Below are 14215 nucleotides of genomic sequence, written 5' to 3'. Positions count from 1 at the left end.
CCCCCGTCCAGGGCTCCCCGGGCTGCCTGGGTCTGCTCTGTGCCGACCTCTGGCTGCGACAAGGACAGGCGGCGGCCTCTCCCTGGACACCAGGCTGGCCCTGTCCGATGGGAGATAATGGGCCCTGCCCAGCAGGGAGGAATCCCAACAGACAGGCCTGCCGGCCTCCCTCTTGCTCAATCCAGGCTGGCCGACGTGGACGGTGCACCTGGGGCCTTGGGCTTCTTCCCTTTGGAAGGGGGAGAGCGAGTGAGCGAAAATCTTGCATGCCTGGCACCCGCGAGGCACCCGCGAGGGACCGGGGCTGGGCGGGCATCGGTGGGAAGCTGGGATGCGGGTGTGGGCGTCCCACGCGGCGCCAGGCACCTGCCCTGCAGTCTCGAGCCAGGGCCGTGCCTTTGTGACGGACAGGGAAGGCCTCATCCCACTCACGGACATACCTTCCGCTGCGTGGTCAGCGCTGTCCTGGGAGCGGCTGCGGCCCGGGGGGGGGGGGGGCTGGGCCCCTCCGATGTGCAGGTGCTGGTCTGGAGTCCGGCTGGCGTCGGACCTGGGGGAAGCCTCGTGGGCCTCCGGCCCCTTCACCGGGGCAGTCTGAGGGTCCACCTGGGGACCGTGGGGCACCTGGCAGAGACCAGGGGGCTGGAGGACCCCCCACAGCTGGAGGCCACTGTGGCACCTGGGGAATGTGTGTGGGACCCAGTCCACGGGAGCCCGCGCGTGTGCACACGTGTGCATGGCTGTGCGTGTGTTGTGCGTGCTCGCACACGTGCCGGCAGCAGTGTGGTGCAGGGGCCGCCCCACAGGTTCCCGGGGTGGGTGGGCTCCTTCCATCCCTGTAGGGCCAGCGGTCAGGCGGGAGTGTGCTGCCCAGGGCGGGCCACCAGGAGCTTCGTCCAGCAGGGGGCAGGAGCGAGGTGGACAGCCAGGGTGGGCAGAGGCCCCCTGGACCTCCAGGGGGCAGGGCAGGAAGGTCAGGTGACCCAGGGCCAGCAGGCGCAGCGCCAGCCAGGGGAGGCAGCCGTGACCCCTCTCCAACCCCTCCACTTCCTGGGGCCACCTCAGAACTCCAGCCAAGGCCGCCACCAGCAGGGAGCCCCCCCACTCCGCGGGCAGTCAGCTTGCTTTTCCTCAAACATGGCCCCTCCCTCGTCCCGGGGTGGGGGCAGGGCCCCAGCTCTGCAGTGCCTGTGGGTGGCTGGGGACGCGGGAGGAGCCAGGCCCCGCTTCTACCGGCTCTGGAAGCATGGCGTCGCTCACCCACCCGCTGTGGCTCCCAGCTACCTGGCCCAATTCCCCGCGGTCCTGAGGCCCGGCCGCCCCTCCCCCTCCCGCTGGTGGGCCGGGGGATGCCCGCCCCCTCCCCGCTCGGCGCTCCCCGCGCGCCCGCCTAAGACGCACACGCACGCGCGCCAGCCAGGCAGCCCGCACTGCTGGGTTCCGTCAGTGAAATTTATTGTAGGTTGAAAAAACCCCAGCGTTCACCTGTTGTGTACAAAAGGCCTTTTAAGAAAGAATGGGGCACTGGGGGGCGCCTTCTAATCCTAATGTTTTGGCAAAAGTGAAAAATTCCTGTAAACACCAAGTGCATGGCTCCGAGGGCGCCCAGCGGCCGCCCCCGCGGGGCAGGGACGACAGAGGACACGGCCCCGCCCCGCCCCTCCCCACGGGCCGGAAGGCTGGGAAGGCTGGGCTCTCGGGGCGAGAGGAGACAGGAGCGGCCCCCTGCGGCCCAACACAGAGCATCTGTGTTTGCGTTCCGCCCTCCGCCCCAGGTCGCCGCCCCGCCGCATTCCAACACGGCTCTGCCCCAGCCGCACGGGCACGCGCGCACACACACACACACACACGCGCACACACACACACACACGCACGCTCGCGCACGCACACAGCCCCCGCGGCCGGGGGACACGAGGCACAGCGACAAAGCAGCAAGTGGGGCGTCCGTGGAGCCTGCGCCCCCGGGCCCCGGGGCCGGGCCTCCCTGAGTGCAAGCCCAGCAGTGGCCCTGCTGGGACGCCCCCGGGCCCCACGCGTGGACGGAGCGCGCAGCGGCGTGGAGACCGAGTGGTCCCGACAGTGCGGAGGAAGAGCAGCAGCACGGCGGGGGGGGGGGGGCGGCAGGCCCGCACGGCCGGAAGTGGAGCCGGGAGGGGGGCGCGGGGCGCGCGCCTAACACTGCGGGGCGGGCGCGGCGGCGCCCGGGGGAGGCACAGGTTTAGAAAAAGGACTCTGCTCTCTCTGTACAAAAATAGACTGGAGTCTCTGCAGCAGGCGCCGCGCGGCGGCCTCTGTATAAAACTAGAAAAGGCGGCGGGCGGGGGCCCCGCGGGCGCGCTAGGGCCAGGCCTGCAGCTGGCGCCGGTCGTAGTCGGCGATGAGCCGCTTGATGTGCGCCAGCTTGCTGTGCAGGTACTCGCAGCGCAGCTTCTCGGCGCCGTAGTTGGTGTTGGTCTGCGGGGGGGTGGGGGGGTTAGGGCGGCCGCGGGCCCTCTGCAGCCCACCGCGCCCTGCATGGGGGGAGGCTCTGCCCCACCCCCGACCTGGGGAGGACCCCCTGCCTCTGGTCAATCCCCATCCCCGGCAAGTCCTGCAGCCTGGGGGCGTGGCCTCACCCGCAGGCTCCGCCCCCGACCTGGGGAGCACCCTGAGGACCCCGCCCCGAGGCTGGCGCCCCCTCACCTTCTTGATCTTGCGGTATTCCTGCAGGATCTGCCCTCGGGTGGTCTGTGGCGAACAGGACAGAACCAGTGAGGCCGCTCAGCGCGCAGGCTCAGCACCCCCGGCGTGGCGCGGCGCGGCGCCCGCAGGAAGCCCTACCTCGTACTCCTCCGAGCCCTGCGAGAGCTGCCGGAGCTGCGCGTCGAGCTGCGTGAAGCGCCGCGTGATGCGCTCGATGCGCGCGTGCAGGTCGCGGTACTCGTTGTACTCGGCGTTGAAGTCGTTCTTGTAGCGTTGCCGCTGCTCCGACGACGAGATGGCCGCGTACTTCCTGGGGGCGGCCCAGAGGGGCGCTCAGCGCGGGGCGCCAGGGCCCGCCCCGCCGCGCCCCCCGCCCCGGCCCGCGCGGGCACTCACAGCAGGTAGTCGGGCGTCTCCGACGTGGACGTGGGCGCGGGCGCGGGCGCGCTGGCGCTGCTGCAGGTTCCGTTCAGCCCTGCAGGAGGCGACCCCACGGCCTGAGTCGGAGCCCGGGCGCCCCCCGCCGCGGGGCAGGGCCAGGGCTGCCGCCGGCAGGGGGCGCTGCTGCGGGCCGAGTCTGCACAGGGCCCGCGCAGGGCTCACTGGGCTGCAAGCGGGGACTCCGGCCTGACCCACAGCCCGCAGCGTCCCCGTCGCCCACCACACAGGACAAGGACAGCACCAGGCCCCGCCAGCCCGGTCCAGAGCGTCCCGTTCAGCCAGTGGACAGCGGTGGCCAGAGAGCAGGGTGAGGTGGCCCGGGCGCGGCCTCCCCTCCGCCTGCAGGGGCCGCAGTGGGTCCGCCTGGCTGCCAGCAAGCCCGCAGCTCCGTCTCCACACCCCTCAGCCACTGCCCAGCCTGCCCCGCACGGGGCTGCTGCCGGGCGAGGGGCGTCTCACCAGGCTTCGGAGGCTCCGGGTCGGCTGGGCTTGTGCCCGTGGGACCCCCGCCCCCCGCGCGGCCAGGGTGCTGGGGGGGGCGGAGGCAGGGCAGACTGCACCCTGAGTCTCCAGGAGCAGCAGCGCGGCCCAGCGGCTCGGGCAGGGTTCAGGTGCGGGACAGGGAGCCCCCAGCGGGCCTGCCTCTCCCAGCAGCCCCCGCCCACAGCGCCCCCTGCTGCCCACACCGCTCCCCACTGAACAGGGGCTGCTGCGCCAGCCCACGGGACCCAGGCCCTGGCTTCTCCGCGGCCCGTGAGCCCTGCACTCCCCGCGCCGGCGGGGCAGAGCCCCTGGAGACCTGGGCAAAGCGGCCCCAGCCCTGGGCCTCCCCGCACCTACCCGGGGCGGCGGGCTCGGGCTCCGGAGGCCGGGCGTGGGGCCGCTCCTCGGGCGCGCGCTCCTGCTCTTTGTGCTTCTTGGACTTCCTGCGGGACTTGCTGCGCGCGGGGCTGCCGTGGGGGCTGCCGGGCTGGGCACAGTCCGTCGGCAGGGGCAGGCCAGGGGGCGGGGGGGCTGGGGCTGCCGTCTCTCCCCGTCCACAGTCACGAGCGCCATGGCCCAGGGCGTTGCTGACATCGGCCAGGGGGTCGTGGGCCCTGGGGGGCTGCAGCCGTGGGGGCAGGTGGGCGCTGGAGCTCAGGGTGTCGGTGCCGGCTGGCGGCCCGGGGGTGGGCAGCAGGGCCTCCCGGCCGTCTGGCGCACTTGGCTTCCCATTGACGGCAGGCTGGGCTCTCTGGGTGAAGTGAGATATCCTGGGCTTCTTGCTGGCCAGGGGGTCGATGAAATCAGGGGGCTGCGGCCGTTTCTGCGAGGGAGCGGGGTCGGCGTCAGAGGGCGCTGGACTCCCGTGCCCCAAACCCTGAGCAGCCTCCGTGTCTGCCTGCGCGGCCTACGCCGGCCACACGGGGGCGCCCAGACACCGGCCGGGCGCAGGGAAGGGTAACGGTCGCGTCCCGGGCCAGCTCAGGTCTCCGTGCCGAGCGTGTTCCTGGACAGCACAGATGGTCGGTGGCACAGGGACACGGGGTGACGCCTGAGCCAGGGCTCGGCCCTGCTCGGGGGGGAGGGGGACAGGTGCTGGGCGGCCCCGACTCCCCCCCCCCCCCGCAAGCCGCCCCTGCTACCTGAGGGGGTGAGGCCGAGCTGCCGGGCTCACGGGGAGGGCTGGAGGCTGCAGAGTCGCCGGGGAGGCCGCTGGTGCCATGCGGCTGGCACAGCTTCCTACGGAGAAGCGGGGCAGGGGCGGGTCAGGAGTCCCGGGCAGTGCCCACGGGTCCACCACGCACACCCACGGGGTCCACCCACAAGGGAGCCCCCGCCCCGCCCAGGGGCCTTCCGTGCGCGCCCAGATGCCCGCCACCATGGAGACAGGGACACAGCACGGGGACTGCTCGGGCCGAGGCCAGCACTGCTCCCTGTGGAATCTCAAAACACAGACGAGCACCAGACCCCTGGCCAGGCACAGCCCGGAGGTGGCAGGGCGGCGGCCCCACCGTGCACCTGGCCCCTTGGCCGACCCCTGGAGCCCTGTGCGTCACTACGGAGCAGCCTCCAGCCTGTGACGGCCAGAGCACTGGCCACGGGGCCTGAGGGTGAGGAGGGCCGCAGGGGCGGGGCGGGGTGGGGTGGGGCTGCTGTCGCCACGGAGACACGCGCCCAGTGAGACAGGAAGCCAAGGGCGCCGCTGTGTCCCGGCTCCTCTGGCGCCCAGGGAGACAGCCGGAAGGGGCAGAGAGCGCACGCCTGAGCGGTGACCGCCACACAGGGCCTCCGGGCACCCAGCGGGGACCTCCGCGGAGGGGCGTCCTGCCAGGCTGCCTCCCAGCTCCGGCCACACCTGTGGCTGCCAGGCCAGGCACGGCCGGCGGCAGGCCCCGGGGGCAGCAGCGGTGCCTGGGCGGCTGGGCCCCTGCCACGTGGGGGGCCCAGGCTGAGTGGCAGCCCCTGCTTCAGCCCGGCCCAACCCTGGGCATCGTGGAGCTGGGCAGTGTGCACCGGTCACTCTGCCTCTCAGATACGCAGAGGAGGGGGCAGGGAGGGCCAGTGGCTGTGCCGCCCGTGGGCTTGTCCAGGGCCGACACGCGCACGGGGAGTCGCTGGCGTCGGCGGTCAGGGAAGGGGACGGGGACGGCCACACGCGGGGCAGCGGCAGGGGGCGGGCCGAGGGCGGGGCTCCAGCTGCCCCCATCTCACTCCACAGCGCCTGCGCCGAGGCCCCGCCTGCGGCTCAGGTACTTGGGTCTCTCCCACTCAGGCATCCCCTCAGCAGCCGAGCCAGGATGGGCAGCTGTCCAGCCCGGGGGTCGGTCTCTCGTCCACCCAACCCCGGCGAGCAGAGGCTGCGTCTGAACGGATAAGGGGCAATGGGCACTCCACGTCGGCGAGAAGCAGGTCACACACGCTGCGCCCCGGCACGCTCACGCACGCACACGCCACGCTCACGCCACGCTCCCGCACGCACACGCCACGCTCCCGCACGCACACGCCACGCTCCTGGCAGCCAAGACTCGAGAGGCGCCCCAAGTGCGCCAGCTCATGAGAGGATCGCACGCTGTGAGGGCTGGCACCTGTCACCACACAGATGAACTCGAACCCGACGCCAGCTGCCGAAGCCACACGGCTGGGGCCGGCGCTGTGGCGGAGCGGGCAAAGCCGCTGCCTGTGACGTGGGCATCCCACATGGGCGCCGTCTCGAGTCCCGGCTGCTCTACTTTAGCTCCCTGCTAGTGGCCGGCACGGCCCCAGGGCCTGCTCGCCCGCACCCACACGGGAGACCCACGGGGAGACCCACGAGGAGCCCCTGGCTTTGGCCTGGCCCAGCCCTGGTCGCTACAGCCACCTGGGGAGTGAACCAGCAGATGGAAGTGCTCGCTCTCTCTCTCTCTCTGATTCTTCCAAATCAATCTTTTTTTTTTTTTTTTTTTTTTTTTAAATAAAAGGGGGGGGTGTGTTCTGGCGCAGTGGGTAAAGCCGCCGCCCGGCTGCTCCACTTCCGACCCAGCTGCCTGCTAATGGCCTGGGAAAGCAGCTGAAGATGGCCCACGTGTCCAGGCCCTGCACCCCCGCGGAAGACCGGGAAGAAGCTCCAGGCTCCTAGTTTTGGGTGGCCCAGTGCTGGCCGCCTGGGGAGGGAACCAGCGACGGAGACCTCTCCCCTCCAACTCTTTCAATACCAAGAAACAAACAAGCCGCACAGGAAGCAACTCCGCGTGGCGATGTCCAGAGCGCGTGGGGCGGTGGCTGTGGGCGGGGCGAGAATGTTCTGGAAGGAGACAGGTGTGCCGTGTCTGCACTCGCTGTTCACTTCCGCGTTGTTTTTATTATTGAGAGAGGGAGAGGGAGAGGGCGAGGGGAGAGATCTCCCATCTGCTGCTTTGTCCTCCAAATGCCAGGGATGGACCGGCGGCGGCCGGAAGCCGAATCCCGCCCTCCCCGTGGGAGGAGGCCCTGGCACTTGGGCCGCACTGCTGCCTCCCAGGGTGCGCGCAAGCAGGACGCTGGGGCCAGGAGCCGAGCTGGAGTGGGGCCCAGGGCTCTGAACTGGCGCCGAACCACCAGGCCGGACACCACTGCTGCTCCCGTTTCCACGTGCCCCGAGAGCAGCCGGCCGGGGCCGCCGCTTCCCCGACGTGAGGGCACGCGGGAGACCCGGGGCCACCAGGAGTGACCGTGCGGCGCAGAGGACGGCGGGCCCGGGACACACGGCAGCGCTAAGGGGCACTGGGGACGGGTGGACGAGGGGCTTCCGGCCCACCCGAGCCCTCCTGGCTGCTCACGGCCGCGGCCAGCTGGGCGAGAGGTGGGGGCACGGCGGCCTCCCGGCCAGAGCTCTCTCAGGAGTGGGGTCCCCTCGGCCCCTGTGAGTCCCAGGGCAGGGTGAGGGGTGGCTCGGGCGGCAGAGTCAGGTCTCCTGAGGACCCTCAGGACGGCGACGACAGGAGACACCAACAGCACAGCTGTGTGCGGCGCCAAGTGCCCAGCGGGGCGGCACCTGCAGGGGGCGGGGGTGCTGGCCCGTACCCAGCTCATCCTGCCCAGGCCGACGGAAACCCCGAAGGCCCCGGGTTTCACACGAGGGACCCCGCCCCGCCCTGCTTTCCAGATGCACCTCTGCTTCACAGCCGAACCCCCAAACCACCGCCGCCCCTCGCAGCGCGGCCCTGAGTGCCCACCCGGAACCCACGGTGAGGGGGCCATGCCGGACCACTCCTGCTCGGGCCCCGGGCCCCTGGGAGGTGACGCGGTAACTACCATGGCCTCGCAACACCCGAGGGAGCTGTGCTAACCCGTGCCCCGCCCTGCCCGCCCCTGGGTGCCCCCCCTCCCCGCCCGCCCCCGCGCCGCCAGCGTTACCGGAGCAGCACGCGCTTCAGCAGCTGCTGGTCCCCCTCCGAGTAGCCGGGCCAGTCCTTCTGCACGTCCTGGTACATGCAGTCCCGCAGCGTGCACGTACCGTCCTTGGCACTCACGTTGGCCACCTGCGGGACAGAAGCAGCCGTCACGCGCGGGGAGCCCAGGACAAGCGCGCGCACACACAGGCGAGGCTGAGACAGGACGCCTGCCCTGTCCCCTGCACGCACACAGAGCTCCCCGAGGCCCTGCCCGCCCGGCCCTGCGCGCGCGCCCCATCCCTGCCGGCCTCAAGGGGTTCAGAGGAAGTCTGGGTGGCACTCCGCGGCGGCCGGCCAGGAGCACACGGGACGCCCCTGCCGCGCCGCGGGCCCTGTGAGGAGCAGGGGCTCCTGGGGTCTACTCCCGCCGGCGCACCTGCTGCAAGAGGCCGTCCAGCGCGTCCTTGTCCGCCTGCGCCAGCCCGTCCTTCTGCAGCCGCAGCAGCAGCTCTGCCTTCCGGTAGGGCCGCAGCGCCAGCAGGTGCAGCACCCGATCCCGGAAGGGCCTCTGGGCCACCCCGCCGGCCCCGCTCACGCCGCTGCCGCCGCTCTTCCTGATGGCGCTCGCCAGGTTGATGGGGGTCGCCCGCTTCCGGGAGGGCACGGCGTCCGTCGCCCCCGGGGCTGGTTTCCGAAACTGTACCTTCTTGCCTGCAAGGAGAGCCCAGGCGCTAGGGGCCGGCCGCAGCGGGAGCCTGGGCTGGGGCGGGGGTCCAGGGCCCCGCCCCCGCCAGGCAAAGGCGGCGCTACGGGCGGCCGAGAGCGCCACCTGCTGCCCACGGCCTGTACCTGGCACCGGCCCGTAACGGGCTCCTACCCGGCAGCCCAGATCCCATGAGCCCTCTGGATGTGACAGTGGGGGTGCCTGAGCCACACGGCCCCCAGGTCTCGTAGGTCTGCGTGGACATACGCATGCTTGAGGAGGGCAGAGCGAGAGCGAGATCGATTTTCCACTCGCTGCTTCGGTCCCCAAACGGCTGCAACAGCCAGGAGCCGGGAGCCAGGAGCCACAGCCGGGTCTCCACGTGGGTGCGGGCCCAAGCGCTTGGAGCGTCTTCTATGTCCCAGGCCACAGCGGATGGCCGGGACGCCGGCACGGCGAGCAGCGGCTTAACCGGCGCGCCACAACGCCGGCCCTGGCTTCGGGGTCTTCGGCCCCCCCACTCTCCCGGGCGGAACAGTGAGACAAGTGTCGCACCAGGGCTCCGGCCAAAGCGCCTGCACACCTGCTGACGCGGACGTGGGCCCAGCCCTGCTCAGGAACCACCCGCTGCCCAGCGAGCAGCAGTCACGTGCGTCCTGGGGGTGGGGGGCGGGATCGGAAATCTTGCCTTTTCTTTAAAAAGAAAAAACCTCGAGGCCAGTCCTGTGGTGCTGGGGCGGCCACGGCCTCCGGTGCTGGCATCCCACAGGAGTGCCAATCGGAGTGCTGGCGGCTCCACATCTGAGCCCGCCCCCTGCTGACGCCAAGGGAAAGCAGCAGACGGCAGCCCGAGCGCCTGGAGACCCGGATGGAGCTGCCGGCTCCCGGCTTCGGCCTGGCCCAGCCCCGGACGCCGTGGCTGTGCCGAGAGTCACCCAGCGGATGGAAGACCTCTCTCGCTCTAACTCTGCCTTCTAAATAAACACATCTTTTTAGAAAGAACAGAACAAGAAACCACCGAGCGCTGGCCTGCTCCTCCCTGGGCGCCTCTCAGGCCTGCTGCCCCCCCGCCCACGCCGCCCGTCTGCAGCCCGCGCAGGGCCCAGGCAGCCCCCGCCCCCAGCCCACGGCCGGCTGCTCACCCAGGTAGCGGCCTCCGGGCTTGATGACGATGGCGCTGCGGCTGCGCGTCTCCTCCTCGGCCTGCGCCATGCTCTGCCGCGCCTTCTGGTAGGAGTCGTCCGTGGCGCACACGGTGACCTTGTCCTGGATGCTGCCCAGGCAGTCCAGGTGCACGCCCCCATGGCTGCGGGGGGCCGGGCAGGGCTCAGCTCCGGCAGCCGGGGAGCCCCGGCCCGGCCCCGCCCCGCCCGCCGGCCGCGGCCTCACCTGGACACGTACTGCTGGACGCAGTCGAAGCTGCCCTGGGGGCTGTCGCGGCCGATGTGGGAGAGGTAGAAGGAGAAGGTGCGCACCTCGGCGGGGCAGTCGGGCTGCGGGATGCAGATGTGCTGCGGGCGGGGGCGGGGGCGTCAAGAGGGGGCCCGAGCTGCGGCGCCCGCCCTCCACACACCCCGGCCTCAGCGAGGCGCGGCGGGGGGGGGGGGGGGGTTCCCGGGCCGAGGACCCAGCACTGCCTGCAGGCAGGGACCCCGCCCAACTCCGGACCCTGGGGAAGGGCTCATCTCGCCCTACGGAGCAGCAGACGGCCAGTGCCGGCCCCACAAGCACGCGTGACCCCGGTCTTGGGCAGCGCTCCCAGGAGGCCCCCCATCCCCCCCCCCCCCAGCCAGGGCCTCAGGACACAGGCCGAGGGGCAGGCCGAGCCAGCCTCCACGCCCCGGGACCCGCAGGGAGGGCCCCGGGCTGGCGTCCACCGCACCAGTGCCAGGCAGACACAAGCATGCGCCTGGATCAGGCTTGGAGAGGAAGGAGCCCGCACACCCCAGCTGCCTCTGCGGACTCGCACACGCACGTGCAAACACACATGTGCGTTCACCCCCAGCTCCGCCAGCACTGACTTGTCAGCGGCAGAAGCGCCCGGGAGCAGGCCACACGCCGCGGGGCGTCCGCGGTGAGCCTGTGCCCACGGAGGGCCGGCCCAGGAGGCAGCCGGCGAGCGAGGCCCAAGGCCCGGCTGTCGTGGCTCCGCCCCAGCTCTGGCTGCCGTGGGCCGCTCACGCCCTGCCGAGTGACCCCGCGCGCCCTCACGTGCGGCCAGCTCCGAGGCGGGCCCGCGCCCCCCGGGGACGGCCAGGCCCTGCACACAGGGGCCCACCCAACCGCACGCCGGGGACCCAGGAACACGTGGGCCGATGCTCAGGAGGGGAGACACAGGGCTGGGCGGTTCCGTGTCCAGGCGGGCACCGCGGGGTCTCTGCCCCAGCCCAGCAAGGCAGGGTCTGCAGCCGGGGGTGTGGAGTCCTCGGAGGAGCCGGCTGTTTCGTGCCGGGTCCTGGAGCAGCAGGGAAGCAGCCGGGCTCCGGCAGTGCACGCACTGGGCCCTGTGCCTGCGCCTGGGGTCTGGGTCGGCGCCCACAGGCAGCCCCTACACAGGGGATGAGGTCTCGGCTGCCCGAGGGGGCTGCGCGTGGGCCCTAACGACCCTCATTCAAGGCACCCACGTGGCCCCGGGAGGCCAAGCGTGGTCCCTCTGGGCACGTATGATGCCACCCGACCCCAGGCTAGGGCGGCCAGAGCACAGACTCACAGCAGAACCCACGGGCCCTCTGTGCCTCTGACCTGGCCACCAGAGGGCGCTGGGCCTGCAGCTGGGCCCCGCCAGGGCCGGTGAGTCCGTCCCACACTGGGGAGCTGCCCTCCACGCACAGCACAGCGTGTGCAGCAGCCACATTCAGACATTCAGAGCCCGCAGGCGCCTGGGAGAACATGCCCCCCCCCCTGCTGCCCGCTAGGGGGCGCTCGCTCTCCCAGCAGCCACCTCCACTTCCAGGTCCGGGAGGGGCTCCCGGCCCCACTCCTCCTGTAACTGTCCCGTTACAATGTGGCAGTGGGCACCCCTCCCCCGCAGCCGCCCTGAAACCCACCCCCACCTGCAAGGGCGCAGGACCGGAAGCAGCTTCCTTCCCCTGCTCCCAGCCGCCCAGCTGGGTCAAGGGTTTGGGGGTGGGGGCGGGGCCAGCCTGGGTTCCTTTTCCCTTGGGAAGTGGGTTCCAAACTTCTGGGGGACCCCCAGAAAGCACGGGGGCGCCCGCTGTCTGTGCTCGGGTTCATACGTGTTCCCCGACAGCCGCTCTGGCCGCCCTAGCCTGGGGTCGGGGTGGCATCATACGTGCCCAGAGGGACCACACTGGGCCTCCCAGGGCCACTGTCCCTGGAGAGGAGGTGGCCAAGGTCTCCAAACCTACACAGGGCCCCGAACGCTGGCTCGGCACCGCCTGCGGTCACAGGGCGGCTGCCGGGGGGGGGCACCACCGGGGACAGCAGGACTGGCCTTGTGCCCTCCCCGCCTCACAGAGGGGGCTGAGCAGTCTGCAGGAGAGCCCGAAGACCCCCGGGGAGGGGCGAGCTCCCAGTGGGAGGACAGCGTGCAGCGGCGACGGAGGGGGATGGCCACGGGCACAGCACTGGCCTGGCCGCGTCCAGGGGCACGCACACCTCCGGGGCACCTCTAGTTACCCCGAGGGAAGGGCTTCGCCCCACAGCCGAGCAGGGAGTCCCCAGCCCCGACCACACGGCAGGGGTCAGGGCCCGGGGTGGCCCAGCTCTCCCCGCCCCCAACGCCACCCGCACAGGCTCAGGCCGCACGGCGCGGCAGGCGGCCCAGGGTCCCAGGGCGTCAAGGGGCACTGAGAGACCGCTCTGGCAGCACCCCCGCCCCCGCCCAGCACTGACCTCTGACCCCAACCCCTGGGGGAATGTCTGGGGTGGAGGGAGGAGCCAGAGAGGAGGGGCCCTGTGCAAAATTGCACTGCAGCCGAGGTCCACAGCACAGCCCGGGCTTAAGTGAAGAGGCCCCTCGACGGCCGGGCGGCCCTGTCCATCCAGCCAGAAGCCCTAACGGGACGCTGAGGGGCAAGGGGGCCTGGGGACTGGCGCGCCAGCTCCTGCCCGGAGAGGGAGGACTCGCAGCCTCTGCCTGCAGACGGGGGACAGACATCCGCGCGCATACACGTGCAGACATCAGCACACATACGTGAACACACACGCATACATGCACGTGCACACAGAGATGCACACACGAGCACACACGCACACACATAAGCACACGTGTACACGCACACGTACACACGCCAGACGGTGACATCCACCCCTGCCCTCCACTGCCCGGAGACTGACAGCCACACCATCGCTGCCATCTTCAGGCCCGGGCCTGTGTGGACCCAGGGCCACGACGAGAGACTCACCCCCTGGCTTCCTTGGAATCGGATGGACGGCCCCAGCGAGACGGAGTCCTGCAGGGAAGAGGAGGAGGGGCGTCAACCAAGACCCTGCAGGCGGGGGGCTCGGGCACTGCCCGCGCTCACACTGGGTGGCACGGGAGCCCCTGCGACGTTGTGCCGTGGGCCCTGGGGCCCAGACCCCTGCGTGCCACAGCCCGGCTGACACGAGCACCTCGCCTGCTGTCCACACTCGTCCCGGGGCGGGGCTACAACGGGACAGGACCCAGGGGGCGCCCCGAGGGTCACTGGCACTCGCTGCCTCCTCGGCTGCTGCTCCCAGCGCGTGCAGAGGGCAAGGGCAGAGAGGCCCCGGAGCCCACTGTCACCCGCGGGGCTGCCGGCAGGGCCACCCCCTCGCGACCCGTCAGGCCCAGCCCCCTCGTCAACAGCGAGTGCCACACACGAGGGAGACAGCCGCACGCCCCCGGCCAGCCGACGCGGAGACCAGCACCCTTTGGTAACACCACGTGAGCCGGTGTCGCCCAGCCGAGTCCCGGGGCCGCCCAGCCGAGTCCCGGGGCCGAGGCCCGCAGCTGTGTCACCACGGGACGTGGCGCAGCGGCTGAGCACCCAGGCGCCTGCTGTGAGCTGCCCCCAGCGCTGTGCGCCCGCTCGCTCTAGGGGGAGCAGACGCTCTGCGGAGCCTGGCTCGGAGCGGCCCGCGCGTGTCCACGCACCTGTCGCTAACGCCCACCTGCGAGGCCCGGGAACACCAACACACCACTGCGAAACTGGTACAGGAGGTTTAAGGAAAATGAACTCAGGAGGATTCTAGAATGTACCGAAATGCGTCGCCTGTGGCCAACATCCACCAGGCACCTGCTGTGGGGCGCTCTGCCATCACAACGCAAGGTTTGTATCCTGGGGAACAACAAGTCCTCAGGGGTCACCGAGGAGTCGCTGTCCGGCAGCCCTGACTCACGACACAGCCGCCTCACCGCCGGAAGCTGGAAGGAGGTCAGAGTGCAGCCCCAGCGCCGCGGGGCCTGCAGCTCCACGCGGAAGCCAGGCGCTGTCTGGCGGCTGCGTGTGGGACTCCAGCCCCGACTCGGGCCTGTCGCCCCAGCCGCCGCACGCCGGGCAGCACAGGGAGCCCTGTGGGGGCGATGCAGGAGCAGCCGAAAGCCCAGGGACCCCTGGAGGAACAGTGGGCG

At 71.5% G+C, this 14215-nt stretch overlaps 1 protein-coding gene across 1 annotated transcript in view; it reads right to left on the bottom strand.

The window, feature by feature from the left end:
* Nucleotides 1–1434: 1434 nt before the first annotated feature.
* Nucleotides 1435–14215, bottom strand: part of ELL (elongation factor for RNA polymerase II) — a 39828-nt gene continuing 27047 nt past the window's right edge. Inside the window, exons 2-12 of the mRNA XM_070059021.2 lie at nucleotides 13026–13073; nucleotides 10048–10169; nucleotides 9801–9964; nucleotides 8392–8666; nucleotides 7978–8102; nucleotides 4749–4845; nucleotides 3964–4429; nucleotides 3079–3157; nucleotides 2821–2992; nucleotides 2683–2727; nucleotides 1435–2454 (exon numbers count right to left, since the gene is read on the bottom strand). Coding sequence (XP_069915122.1) covers nucleotides 2338–2454; nucleotides 2683–2727; nucleotides 2821–2992; nucleotides 3079–3157; nucleotides 3964–4429; nucleotides 4749–4845; nucleotides 7978–8102; nucleotides 8392–8666; nucleotides 9801–9964; nucleotides 10048–10169; nucleotides 13026–13073 — 1710 coding nt within the window. The 3' untranslated portion in view covers nucleotides 1435–2337. The remainder of the gene's footprint in view (nucleotides 2455–2682; nucleotides 2728–2820; nucleotides 2993–3078; nucleotides 3158–3963; nucleotides 4430–4748; nucleotides 4846–7977; nucleotides 8103–8391; nucleotides 8667–9800; nucleotides 9965–10047; nucleotides 10170–13025; nucleotides 13074–14215) is intronic.

The sequence above is a fragment of the Oryctolagus cuniculus genome, chromosome 16 (genome assembly GCF_051225735.1).
Source record: "Oryctolagus cuniculus isolate XC-2025 breed Fujian yellow rabbit chromosome 16, ASM5122573v1, whole genome shotgun sequence".
In the NCBI taxonomy this organism is placed as follows: Eukaryota; Metazoa; Chordata; class Mammalia; order Lagomorpha; family Leporidae; genus Oryctolagus; species Oryctolagus cuniculus.
This window is presented reverse-complemented; position numbering and strand designations above follow the sequence as displayed.